The following is a 13,095-nucleotide window of genomic DNA, read 5'->3' as shown; positions in this document are numbered from 1 at the left end:
ATGTTGCGCCGTAAGCCCTCCAACGCCAGCGAGAAGGAGCCCAGTCAGAAGAAAAAGGTGAGGAACATCTTTGGGAACTCACTGCTTCCTTCCCTCCGCTCTCTCAACCCGTCCTCTCCGGGACTCACGGAAGTGGGAAGAGCCAAAGGCCTTCTGTTGAGTCTGTAGGTGAGGGCCATTCTCCCGAGGGCATGGGACATGGGCCCAAAGGTAACTAGAGTAACAGAAGTACAGAAGAGACTTCCCAAATTCTAGAGAAACGGAGTTACAGAATGCGTTCTTAGAAGTCTAAAAGTTGTAGGATTCAACCCGACGATGATAAGACAGAGACTTAAAATTGGGGACTAGAATCCTAGAGTAGAATTCGACAATTATAGAATACAATTCTCAAGTGGAACCCTAAGACCGTACTTAATTCTCCCTTCCCTACACCGGTCCCGCCAGCGGGAGCCATCTCACTCAAAGGGCTCCGCTGGGCCGCCCAGCCAGGATCCATGATGCTCCCAGGGCCCCCGCCCTTTGGCCAGAGCCCAGGCTCTGCCCACATGGTTCAGCTCTGTTGTAGATCCCGGGGCCCAAAGGAGAGGGGGCCCACCTGAAGATGGGGGCCAGCGTGATTTCCAGATTTAAGGAAAGGGCCTCCAAACCTGCAGTGGGATGCTGGGGGCATACAGGTTCTTCCCAGGTGGAGAGAAATTATTTGTGAAGAATGAGAAATGAAGGTGCTGAGATGATGAGTAGGAGGGAGGGCTGAGGAGGAAAACATTCTGTGGGCGAGGGATTTGAAAGGCCAGGAAGAAAAGCAGCTGCCACAGGCAACTGAGGTGCTCATCTTCCTGGAGTCTTGAGGCCAGACTAGAAGATTCCTTGAAGGCTCTGCCACATTTAGGTTTCTCTAGTTGGATCTGAGGATTTCTAGACTTAATTTTTTGACTCGATCGTCAGATCCTCCCAGGCAATCAGCAGATACTTCCCGCACAGCCAGCAGGAGCCTAGGACCATCCCAAAGCAGGCCTGAACCAGGTCCAAGAGGCCAGGCGTAGCCACAGGCCAAGGACCAGGGCCTTCAGGCCCTCACTGCGCCCCACTGGTTTCCCGTGGAGCCCAGTTCAGGTGCTCCGTGGGGGAGCCCCTTTGTCAGGGGAGTAGCTTCCAGACGGAGACTGAACCGGCTGAGAAGCCGAGCATCAGGGCACTGGGGTGTACATCCTGCCCCATCTCAGGTCCTGGGGTGGCTGCCACTTCCGGCTGTACTCTCCCCACTCCAACTGCTTCTCTAAGGTTGCAGTGGAGGTGGGCGGGTGGGAAAGAGATTCATGATTCTTCACACAGGCTCTGTCACCCCTGTCCAAGCCCCGCACGGCGCCAGCCCCCGGCAGACTTACCACTGGCTGTCCCTCCTCAGTGAGTGGGTCCACTTCCCCTTGCTGTCCGGCTGATGGGGGTGGGAAGCAGAGACCGCCCTACACACGCTGGGCCCCAAACCACAGGAGAGCTGAGCTGGAGGAAAGAGTCTGAGAAAGAGCTAACAGTGCAACGCTGGCACCCTGTGCCGCCTCAGGTGGAGGTGCCCGGAGGCTCACGGAAGCCAGAAGTCCCGTCTTCTTTCCCCACTTCCATTATCCAGATTCTGTGTTTGGTGACTGGGCCTCTGGGATTTCCCACAGGCCTCTCCCAGGAGAATCAAGGCCATTGTGGCACTCTGAGGACCATGTCCTCTAGGGCAGCATCGTCCAGGCAAAGCCTACCTCACCCCTGCAGAGCCTGGGCCAACCTCCAGAGCCACTCTCCAAGGCCCATCCCATGGAAGTGCCCTTAGAAAAGCCAACTTTCCAGAAGGTGGAGACAGCATCTTCCCCAGGCCCAGAGGCAGCGGCGTGGCTCCAGCACTGTGACTTGGGCAAGTCCCTTTCCCTCAGAGGCCAAGGTGACGTGGTGGAGGGGAAAGCACAAAGACAAGAGAGGCCTCCCTTTCCTGGCCCTCTCCTCCTTTCGGGCCTACCTAGTGGAGAATGTGCTGGGCAGGGGACAAGAGAGCAGAGGTGGAATCCTACCAGGTTCCAGCTGTAGGACCCTGGACAGTTCACTGGCCTTCCTTGGGCCTAAGTTTCCTCACCTCGGAAAAGGGGGATAGTTCCTGATCTGCCCACCTCAGGCGGGTGTGTGGATCGCCTGGAACAATACGTGTGAGTGCACTGTGTCACATGTGTACATGCGTCCATGAGAGGGTGTACGCCACAGGCGTGGGTGGGGGTGGGGAACCCACTGCAAGGACCGAGCTTCGGTCCCAGCCCTGAAGTGGAGAAAACAGCACCTAACAGCTCAGCAGGTGCCAGGTGCTGTGCTGTGCACTCCACCCATCCCTTAGCCCGCTGGCTCTTCACGACAACCTTGTGAAGTAGGGGCAGGCATTATCTTCATTCTATGCCTGAGGCTCAGGGAGGCGAAGTGACTTACCTGAGGTCACACAGCTAGTAAACTGCAGAGCAGGGATCTAAGCCAAGATTTGTCAGTGTCCAGGGTCTTGACCCCTTCTCCCTCTACTCTCTTGTCTTCCTACTGATCTCAAAAGCACTGGAAGAGTCTGATGAGCATAAAAGACTCAGCCTATCAGCAGGAGAGCTCTGCAGGGCAGGCCCAGATGGCCATGGAATGAGTGACCTTCAAAGCAGCAGAGCAGAGTCGGGAACAGGCCCTCCAGGATGGTGGGGTCAGGATGTGTCACCTGCTATGCATCATGAAGGACTGGGGAGACGCCCGGGATGGGGGGAGCAATACCCCTTGGCTGCCTTTTGGAGACTTTTGCCTCCATCAAGTGTCTCTCTGCACTCTCTTTGGTCTGTTGGAGTGTAGGTAGTCGACAGGGGTTTGTCCTGGGACCTACCTCCCCTAAGGATGGTCCTACCCCATCACACCCCTACTTTTCGCTACATCCCAGACCTCTCGCCAGGAGAAATGGAGAGGAATCAAGGCTCCCATTCGAGTGTGCTGCTGTCCCGTCCTTCCAGTCTCTCCCTGCTCCCCTGTTCCCCAATCCCAGCACACTACTTCCCCCAGGCTCCCTTCCTACAGCACACATCTGGCATCCCCCTCCACCCCAGCATGCAATTCATATTTCCAGTGGCTCCTCATTGCCCACAGGCTGATGCCATGGCTGGCAAGGGCCTTCTGTGGCCTTTTATGCTCCGCCGCCCACCCCAAGCACTGGCGTACCCACCATTCCATCGCCCCGCCTGGAACATCCCTAACTCTCACTCTTGACAAACCCTTCCCAACTCCACCTGGAGAAATCCTGGCTCCCCTGCTACAGCCCAGCTCAAATGCGCCTCCTTCTCCACAAAGCCCTCCGGAGCCCTTCCTCCTCCATGCTCCCACCTGCTCTCCTGGTAGCTTCCTCTAAACAACGCCTGCAGTCGCCATTGCCCTTAATCCACTTCTATACTAGGGGGCAACTTCTTGAGCTCTGAGCACAGGAACAAGCACAGGCTTCCAGAGCCACAGACAGGGGTTCAAAGCCCTGTTCCTCCCACTGTCAGCTGCGCCACTCCGCCTAGGATGCTTCATTTCTCCGATTCTGTGTCCCCAGATGGGAAGTGCGATGTAAAGACAGGGCTGCAGTGAAGCTGAAGTGAGCGGACACACACAAAGTGCTTGGCAGGGCACCGGGCACAGGGGCGGTGTTTGACCCCTCGTTACTGGATTCCCACACATGCACAGGCCTGTGCCCAGAGCCCAGAGGGCGCTCGGTCTTAGGAAGCAGGGGAAGAATGTGCCAGTGGGGGCAGGGTGAGGCTCTGAGGGGGTGATCAGGGAAGGCTTCCTGCAGGGGGCAGTGCCTTTAAAACCGGATTTGAAAAACCTTTTTTACTGAAGTATAATATCCGTAGAAAAAGTGCATAAATCATAAATGTAGCACTCAGTGGAGTTCCATTAAGTGAACATCCCCATGTAGGCAGCACCCAGATCAAACAGAACACTTCCAGCACTCCAGAAGCTTCCCTCATGCCCCTGCCAGTCACTACACGACCCCTTTCCCCAAAGGTCACCACTCTTCTGACTTCCATGGATTAGTTTTGCTGGGTTTTGAACTTTCTGTACGGGGAACCATATAATATACTCTGGTGGTGGGTCCCTTCTGCCCAGCGGTGTAGCCGTGAGAGTCACTGTATTGTTGGGGAGAGTTGCATGAAGCTCGTTGCCATGTGCTTTTCCCTCCTGTGACTCGGCCACAATTCACGGATCCACTTTACAGCTGATGAGCATTTGAGTTGTTTCCGGTTAAACTGGATTCTGAAGGATGGGAAAAACTATGGTTGACACAGAGAAGGGCAGAGTGTTCCAGGTGGGCAGCGCAGGGGGTAAGAGCCTGGAGGTGGGCTGTTGGAAAGGCTAAGTAAGCCTCCCTGAACGTGCCTCGCGGGGCTGCTGTGTCCCATGCTCACCCCTGTCACCCGCCCAACAACCCAGTGAGGTGTGTGCTCCGGTCTCCATTTCACCCATGAGGAAACGGAAGCCCAGAGAAGTTGAGGAATTGACCCAGCTTTACACAACTGGTCAGTGGCAGAGCCAAGATGTGAACTCTGGCTAGCCGACCCCAAGTAAAGAGACTGAGGTTTGGGGAGGTTAAATAACTCACCGAAGGCCGCACATCCCAGAGCTGAACTCAGCAATGTGTGACGCCAAAAAAGTAGCTCTTTCCAAGAGGCCCATATACTCCCCTTAGACACGAAAAAGTGGCCGACGTGTACGGTACGACCTCCCACCCAGGACCCCCAGGAAGGTCTCACCCTAAAGGGAGGCCAGGCAGAAAATCCAAAAGGGCCCAAGGATGTCCACTCACACCTGGCTAAGGGGGGCGGGTCACTTCAGGCTCATCGAAAGGCATTCAGGATATTTGAGGCCGCCCCTGAGTTTAGAGGTGGGCGGGGCAAGAGGCCCCCCAGGGCAAACGGCCCTCACCCTTAGTCACCCAAAGAACTTGTCTAGCTCCTTCCCCGTCCCTGTGCTGAGGAGTGGCCGGCCAGGCCCACGTCCCAGCACCACCCACATGGCCCTTTTAGGTGGTTTTCTCCCATTTTGAGCTAAAGCTGGGACAGAGGGGCCCTGACAAGGTCTCACGAGCCAAAAGTCACTTTCCCAGCCACCCCCCAACCCCGACTGAGCTTAATGACAGAAAAAGGTAAGAACTGCAATTAGAGGGCAGCCTGGCGGTGAGTCTGTTCTTCCTCAGCAACGCCCACTTCCAGCTCCACGCCTGCCCTCCTGCTGGCTTTCCAGGATCACTGGTCCCTGGGGCTTCAGGGGCGACTCTTGGGATTGGGATTGGTGGAGGGGAGGCCACAATAGGCCCCATTGGCCTAAAAATAGCACCCCAGCCTGCCCTCCTTGGGCCCAGGCCAGCCTGGTGCCCATCCTCTCTCTGTTCCCTCTTTTCCAGGCAATAAAAGGAGGAAGTTATCCAGGCAGCTGCATCTTAGCCATACAAGAGGAGGAAATGAATGGAAGGTGGAGGAGAGAAGGGGAGAGCAAGGAAGAAAAAGAGGAAAGAATAGCGGGCAGGGAAAACCAGGGAAGGAGGATGGAGGAGATGCACGGGAACAGGAGCGGTCACCCCACCGCCACGCTTTCCCCTCCCTGTAACCCCTCAGCCCCCTTTCCCAGCTCCCCAGCATCCTGCGGAAGAGGCTTTCTCCCTGAGGCTGCAAGTGCGTCACCCAGGAGGCCTTCATGGTGGTGGTGTCTGCTTGGTCTGACCGCTGACCTAGTTTCTGGTCAGCTAGCTTGCTGTGACCTCTAGGAAGGTGTGGCCGCTGTCCCTGACTGCTGACTTGCTTTTGGTCAAGACCCACCAAGAGAAATGAAGTGTTCCACTGCAGTCCCCAGGAGCTGGGGCCAGTTGTGTGTATGCTGAGGGGGCAGGTGATACTGCCCCTGCCCTAGGGGATTGTCACTGGACCCCCCTTTTGTAGGAAAGAGGATGTGAAACTTTCAGCTTTGAGCAGGTTTGGGGCTTCGGGGCTTCGGTTCCTCAAGCCCTTATCTCTGGTGTCTGCCGCCGACCCGCTCTATCTGTCTGGCCATCTGTGAACTCTGGTTCCTGTGTGTATCTCTGGTCTTGACTGTTGATCTTGATTCAGGCTCAGCCTCCACCTCTTGTGTCTAAAGTCGGCCTTCCTTACCTGGCCCGGTTTTCTCCTGCTATTTTGCCATGTGCGTTGCACATACAGTTAAGAAAGCTCATTTCCTGAAAACAGGCTTATCAGCACTGTCGACTGAAAAAAAATGCATAACCTAAAGGTTGAGAATTATGGTTTATTCGGCAGACTTTCTGAGGACTTCAAGCCCCGGAGGCAGCCTCTCAGAGAGCTCTGAGGGACTGCTCCCAAGAGGTAAGGGAGAAGCCAGGATATACAGGGGTTTTTGCAGCAAAGACCAGGTAGTGGGAACATCAAAAGATTACTGTTAAAGGAAACCAGGTATCCCAAGTAGTTGAATTTAGCCCTTTTCTGTGTATGGAAAGATGCAAGAGTCAGGGCTTTTTGAAATCATTCCTTTGCTATGCAAAGATAAAGGCTAGTATCCTGTTGTGTCCCACCCTGTGTCCCCTCAGGGTGCACCGCTGGGGGCTTCACAGAGGGCAGCCCGTTTGTCTCCATCCTGAGTTCCCTCGGGGCTCACCATCAGGGCAGCGGTTGTCAGTGGCTTGCTGGCCGCAGCATCCTTTGTTTGCTGATATGGCTGGCAACATTTTTCATTCACAGCACAAAAAATAGGTCGGGGCTACAAGTCTGAACACTGGCACACGTCTAGTGTAGCCAGCTCGTCGCATTAGCGGCTAACCTAAGTTAAAAGCAGAGATGAAGACAGACAAAATGGCAGCTTTCTTTTACTGTATTCAACCCAATCATTTGTATCTCAAATCTGCGGGCACCTTCTCTGAATCAGTCTCTCCTGTGGCTTTCCAGAACGCATAATGCCAGGTCTTGCCCCTGGGGGGATTGCCTTCCTCTTCTTGGGACACAGATGCATCAGCCTGGAGGCCCCAATGTGTTTGCCGCAATCACCATCCCAGGAAACCATGCTTGGGGAAGACAGAGTCTGGAGGCCAGGCTGCGGGGTTTGGGAGGGTTTGCCCTGTTATATAAATAAAGGTGATGCTGCGGTTCGTGCTGAGATATGTCTCCAGTAGGAGATCCGCGTTTACTCAGACTCATTTAGTCTTTCACCACAGGGTTCTGGGGACCAGACTTCAGGTACTGGTGGAAAGCCAGGCTTAGTCTGAGGCCTGACTCGGGTGGAGGCTCCTGAGGTAGGGAGCTTGCTCTGCGGCCTGCTTTAGCGGCTGCTCACAGCTAAAGAACAGGATGAAGCCCGGTAGCCAGAGGACGTCTTGTAGCTTCACCTCCATAGCCCCGTGGCCCTGTCCAGCCCTGGGGTACACGCGGTGTGTTGGGAGCCGGGTCAGCCTTTGGCTCCTGACTCGGCCACCATTTTTAGTGCCACTGATGGCGACACCTCTGCTTCCTCCAGCTCTCGCTTCAGCGCTCCAGCAGCTTCAAAGATTTTGCCAAATCCAAACCCAGCTCCCCAGTGGTGAGCGAGAAGGAATTTAATCTGGATGATAATGTGAGTTTCAGAGCCTCCTTGGGGGATCTGGCTGCGGGCCCTGGGTGGGGGAATGGCGGGGAGCGGCGGGGGTGGGGGGGCCGAGACCCTTTTCGGATTGTTGCGGCAAAGTCTTTTTAAAAACAATGGGCCCATGTCTCTCACCCACCAAAATTCTGGGCCCTAAAATCTCACCTGCATTCTTTTTGATTACAAATTAATTGTCAAGTTAAATACAAATGAATAGGGCCTAGGACGGGTCTGGGGCTAAAAGGGAAGGGGTGGGGAGCTCTCCTCCCCCTCCCAGCATCTGCCAGGACCCAAAAGCCGCCTTCTGCTCCCAAGTCGTGGACCCAGACACGGGTCCAGGGTCACCAGGGTTCCTGGACCTCCACATTTATTGTCACAGATTCCAGAAGATGAGTCAGGAGTTCCGACCCCAGAGGATGCTGGAAAGAGCAGCAAAAAGCTGGGGAAGAAGTGGAGGGCCGTGATTTCCCGAACCATGAACAGGAAGATGGGCAAGATGATGGTGAAGGCCCTGTCGGAGGAGATGGTGAGGCCTGGGACCCATGGGAGGGGGGACAGGGAGGACAGGCACCGCTCTGGTAACGATGCCTGGCCCCGTACAAGCAGGAAGGTCACCTTGGGAAGGGAGCTCCCTCAGCCATGGACATGGCAGGAAGGCATGGATGGTCCTGAGGGAGCAGTAGTGGGGTCCGAGGAGGGATGAAGTTCTGGGTAACAGAAGCTTCCTGGGCAGGCAGGTCTGAGGAGATGAGATCCCATAGCGCAAATTCATCCACCGCAAACTTTTGCTTGGAACCAGCCCCTGTGATTGGGAAGGCTTGGTTCAAAGAGGCCCTATGAAGGAAAATCGAGAAGGCTGACTTTGGCCCAGGGAGGGAGGGCAGAACACACAGCTGTGGGGCAGGCACATCCAAGTAGCCAAAGTCACACAGCGAGTCTGGTTTGCTCCTGGTTCTTGGAGGAGGTGCCCTGGCAGCAGTGTGCTCACTGGCTCATGCCAGCTCTGGATAGCAGTTGGTCAAATTTTCAGGAATTTTGTGAGCCAGGTGTGAGATACAACCATTACTGAAAATTAACTTCTACCAACTTAGAATTAAATCTATTATTTTTTTAAAAAAAAGCCTAAAGTCAGTCTTCAAAACTCATTTCCTAATTCTTGTACTACCTTTCACTGTTCTCTGTGCCCTTGAGGTTACTGGCATCTACAGTCTTTGGGGGGTGGAAATAGCCGATGATGCTACTCATTCAGTGACACCAGAGTGGTAGCTGTCTGTTGGACATGGTGGGGAATATTTACAATACAGGAGTTGGCAACTTCTACAAATCAGGGCTTTTATTGCCATTGAGTCATTTGTGAAAGTTACCACCGCACTGAGGTGTGGGGAGGCCCAGGAGCCCTAGTGTCAGACCGACTTGTCTGTGGGCTGCTGCGTGGCCTCGGGAACGTTCCTCCATTACTTCTCATCTGTAAACTTGGGATGACCGAGCACATATCCTCAAGCGAGGATTAAATGAAATCCTCTGTCTGGCACATAGGAGCACAGTCAAAAGTAGTGGCTCTCCAGCGCCGTGGTCTGCCTGGCTACGCCCTAGTAACAGCTCTGAGTTTCAGTTCTGGCACCGAGGCCTTTTCTGTGTGTAAGTTGGCACTTCAAGCTGACAAAGTGCATTCACACGGCACCCCCGTTGAGCCTCATTCCATGACGTGGGCAGGGCAAGGACTGTCAGTCCCACTTCACGAAAGAGGAAACTAGGGCCCAGAGGGCGCCATGCAGCCCGCAAGAGGCAGAGCTGGGGCTCCAGCCAGGCCCCAGTTCTCCCTGGAGCCCAGGCCTATTTCCTCTGCACCCGGGACTGCTCAGGGCTTGCTGCCTCTCCTCCCTTCCAGGGAGATACTCTGGAGGAGGGCTCAGCCTCCCCGACGTCTCCAGACTTCAGCCTGGACAGCCCTGGCCCTGAGAAGATGGCGCTGGCCTTTTCTGAGCAGGAGGAGCAGCAGCTCCCAGCACTCAGCCGCCAGGCATCCACAGGTGAGGAGGGGAGGAGGGGAGGAGGGGCACACCTGCCGAGTCTGGAGGAAAGGGCGGGGTCTGGGAGGGGGTGGTAAAGAGAAATGAACCTTTACTGTTAGCCTGCTGGGACCTTTCCCAGCCCTCTTCACGTTAAATCTTCACAACAATCTCATGGGGCCGGTACTATTATTATCCCCACTTTATTGATGTGAAAACTGAGGCTCAGGGAGGTTAAGTGACTCGCCTAAGGTGACCCAGGCTTGAACTTAGTTCTGCCCTAGAGGAGCCTCCACTTGCTGGAGGGGCCCAAGGGCACAGGAAGAGCCCCATTGCCCTCTTGGACCAGCCCTCCCCCACCTTCCAAGGGGAGCTAGAGGCTACGGCTCCCTGGGCCTCTGACATCCGAGGCTCGGGTGGGGGTATAGGGTCTCCAGCTGTGAAGACTCAGCCTCATGGACACCAGCCCTTGGTTTGCTGGGCTCAGGGTGCCACACGGCATCTTCTAGATGTCCGCGGGGCTGGACAGGAGCTTCCAGCAGCCCTGCCTGGACAAGGGGCTGCAGGCTTTGCGCTGCAGACCTACAGAGGCACTGTCGTTCTCTCCCTTCGGATTAGTTCCAAGTTCTCTGATCTTTCTCTGGCTCCAAAGACACCTCCCTACCCCCACTGAAAGCCACTTAGGCCCTCACCCTGCCCTTCCCAGAGAGAAAGTCTTGAGTTTCCGTGTGATGTTGTAACTTGACACAGAGTCTTATTAAGTAGACAGAGTAAAATATTGATGCACGATGTGGCTTCCTGGGTGGAAGGTGGCTTCCAGGAACACTGGAGTGGGAGTCAGGAAGCCTGGAGTCTAACAGACCCAGTGCTGCCAATTATAAGGTGAGAGGCCTTGGGCAGGTCACTTGGCCTGTCTGGCCTCAGTTTTCCTCATCTGTTCATTGGGGTGTTGGCCCAGTTGGTCTCTAGAGACCCTCCCAATTTGCCCAGTCTTTGATCTGTGAGCCATTCCTCCTTCTATGGTCAACTATTTTCATGCCTGGGACGCCAGGAGGGAAGCTATGCTCCTTCAGGGTGGCAGAGGGGTTGGGTCAGAATCCCTTCTGCAGTGTGAGACTTACTAGAGCTCGGTTTTCTTCCCCAGCATGTATCTTTGGGATTTCTAGCCAGACCTCCTGGAAGGTACCTGCTGGGCACTGCCCCAGCTGTCCGGGGACAAAGGTGACCTTCCTCCCTGTCCCATTTCCTGCAGGCAGTGAGCTTTGCAGCCCCAGCCCAGGCTCTGGCGGCTTCGGGGAGGAACCACCTGCCCCCCAGTACACAGGGCCCTTCTGTGGCCGGGCACGAGTCCACACCGACTTCACTCCCAGCCCGTATGACCACGACTCACTGAAACTGCAGGTAAGGTTGGCATCCAAGCCCCTGCTGAGCCTGGCAGGCTGTACCCCATACAGGTAGAGGGTACAGGAGGCCAAGGGGCCACCTCGCCCCTGCTCTGTTCCGCTCTGCCCTGCTCCCACAGAAAGGAGATGTGATTCAGATCATCGAAAAGCCTCCTGTGGGCACGTGGCTGGGCCTGCTCAATGGCAGGCTGGGCTCTTTCAAGTTCATCTACGTGGATGTGCTGCCCGAGGAGGCTGTGGGACCTGCCCGCCCCAGCCGCCGACAGAGCAAGGGCAAGAGGCCCAAGCCCAAGACTCTGCATGAGCTGCTGGAGCGCATCGGCCTTGAGGTTTGAGCTGGGACCTAGTCTAGTGTCTTGGAGCAAGGGGTGGGGGCCAGGGCAGGTCAGCTCTGCGGGGAGAGACGGGTCCTAGGTGGGGGCGGCTTGTAAGCGGCCACGCTGGTGGCCTGCTTCTGCCCACAGGAGCACACGTCCACCCTGCTGCTCAATGGCTACCAGACGCTGGAGGACTTCAAAGAGCTGCGGGAAACACACCTCAACGAGCTGAATATCATGGACCCACAGCATCGGGCCAAGCTGCTCACGGCTGCTGAGCTGCTGCTGGACTACGACAGTGAGTGGCCTTAGGAGTGGGGGAGGGGGCGTAGCGCTGGAGTCGGGTGTGTTAGGCGGGGAGGCCTGCCCGGGTCCTGCCCCTGCACCCCTCTGCAGTGCGCAGGCACTTTCCACGCTTGAATTCCAGTCTCAGGCAGAGCTTGTGATGAGAAGGGGTTTTAGGAACGATCGGGCTCAACTCCCTTTGGGATCAAACGGGAGACTTAGGGCCGGAGAAGATACGGCATGGACTCAAGGCCTCCAAGTTGGGTAACGACAGAGCCACGATTCAAGAGCAGGTGTCCTGGCTACTAGCTCAGTGCTGAAGAGCTCCTGGGCGGGAGAGTTGGCCTGGAAACCACTCCCACCAGAAGGGCCGAGAAAGGGCAGGGGTGCTTGGTGGTGGGTGACCAGAAGAAGAGACGGCCTCCAGCGGGCTTCCCAGGGTCCCTCCACCCACATGGGGCCCCCAGGGTTTCTGAAGCCCCTCCCAGCTAAGGGCCAAGCCCCCCACATTCCTCTCCCTCCCTGGCCCCTGGCAGCCGGCAGCGAGGAGGCGGAAGAGGGCGCCGAGAGCAGCCAGGAGCCAGTGGCGCACACGGTGGCGGAGCCCAAGGTGGACATCCCGCGTGACTCGGGCTGCTTCGAGGGTTCAGAGAGCGGGCGCGACGAGGCAGAGCTGGCGGGTGCCGAGGAGCAGCTACACGGCCTCTCCCTGGCCGGGGCACCTTGAGGCGGCAGTGTGGGCCGAGGCTGGGCCCGAGCAGCCCAGGCCACGGGGCTGGACCCAGCCTCCCGCGGTGGCCCCGGGCCGGAGGACTGGCACCGAGCCCGGCCCCGCTCCCCCAGGGGTGCCTAGGGCAGCAGAGGCAGGCCAAGCCCTACAGGCGCGGCTGGAGTGCACGACAAGCCAAGCGGCCGAAGCCGGGCCGCCTCCCTCCACCAGCTACTTGACAGCACAGCCCTTCCAGCTGCGGCCGGAGCAGGGGGGGCACTGAGGGGCCACCGGGCCCATGCCCCTCACCACCAAGGCCTCCAAGCCCTCCTTGCCTCCACACCACCTTCCCCTGTCGCGCTGCTCCTGAAAAGGGGGCCGAGTCAGTGGTTCAGGTCAATCTCAATACCCTAGGGAACCTGGTCATTGACAAGGACTCTAACTGATCACAGGTGAATCCAGATTCTCTAAATAAGGTTTGAAGAAAACCACATGTACATGTATCTTTCCTACTTTCCTTCACCTTAATTTTCTTACAGGTTTAGCCACTAAATCACTGTGCCACTTGAACCGAGTGCCTTCCTCAATCTGGGTCTAGGATGGGTCAGGATAAGAATGGATAGTTGCTGAGGGCCAACTCCGACATTCTGTGATATTAAACGTCTGCTGTCCCGTTACCTGTGGCCCAGGACACCAGTGGGGTTTACTAAGGGGGCCGGAGGGGCCTTGGGCTCCCA

The 13,095-nt window shown here is 56.4% G+C and overlaps 1 protein-coding gene across 1 annotated transcript; it reads left to right on the top strand.

Moving 5' to 3' along the window:
• On the top strand, window positions 1-12,420 carry SASH3 (SAM and SH3 domain containing 3). Its single transcript, XM_060087725.1, has 8 exons — window positions 1-57; window positions 7,531-7,626; window positions 8,015-8,161; window positions 9,524-9,665; window positions 10,897-11,045; window positions 11,167-11,376; window positions 11,512-11,662; window positions 12,186-12,420. The coding sequence occupies exons 1-8, from the start codon at window positions 1-3 to the stop codon at window positions 12,374-12,376; spliced, it is 1,143 nt and encodes a 380-aa protein (XP_059943708.1). The 3' UTR covers window positions 12,377-12,420.
• Window positions 12,421-13,095: the final 675 nt, after the last annotated feature.

Source organism: Mesoplodon densirostris, chromosome X, assembly GCF_025265405.1.
Source record: "Mesoplodon densirostris isolate mMesDen1 chromosome X, mMesDen1 primary haplotype, whole genome shotgun sequence".
In the NCBI taxonomy this organism is placed as follows: Eukaryota; Metazoa; Chordata; class Mammalia; order Artiodactyla; family Ziphiidae; genus Mesoplodon; species Mesoplodon densirostris.
The sequence above is the reverse complement of the archived record's forward strand: the minus strand, read 5'-3'. Positions and strand labels throughout refer to the sequence as shown.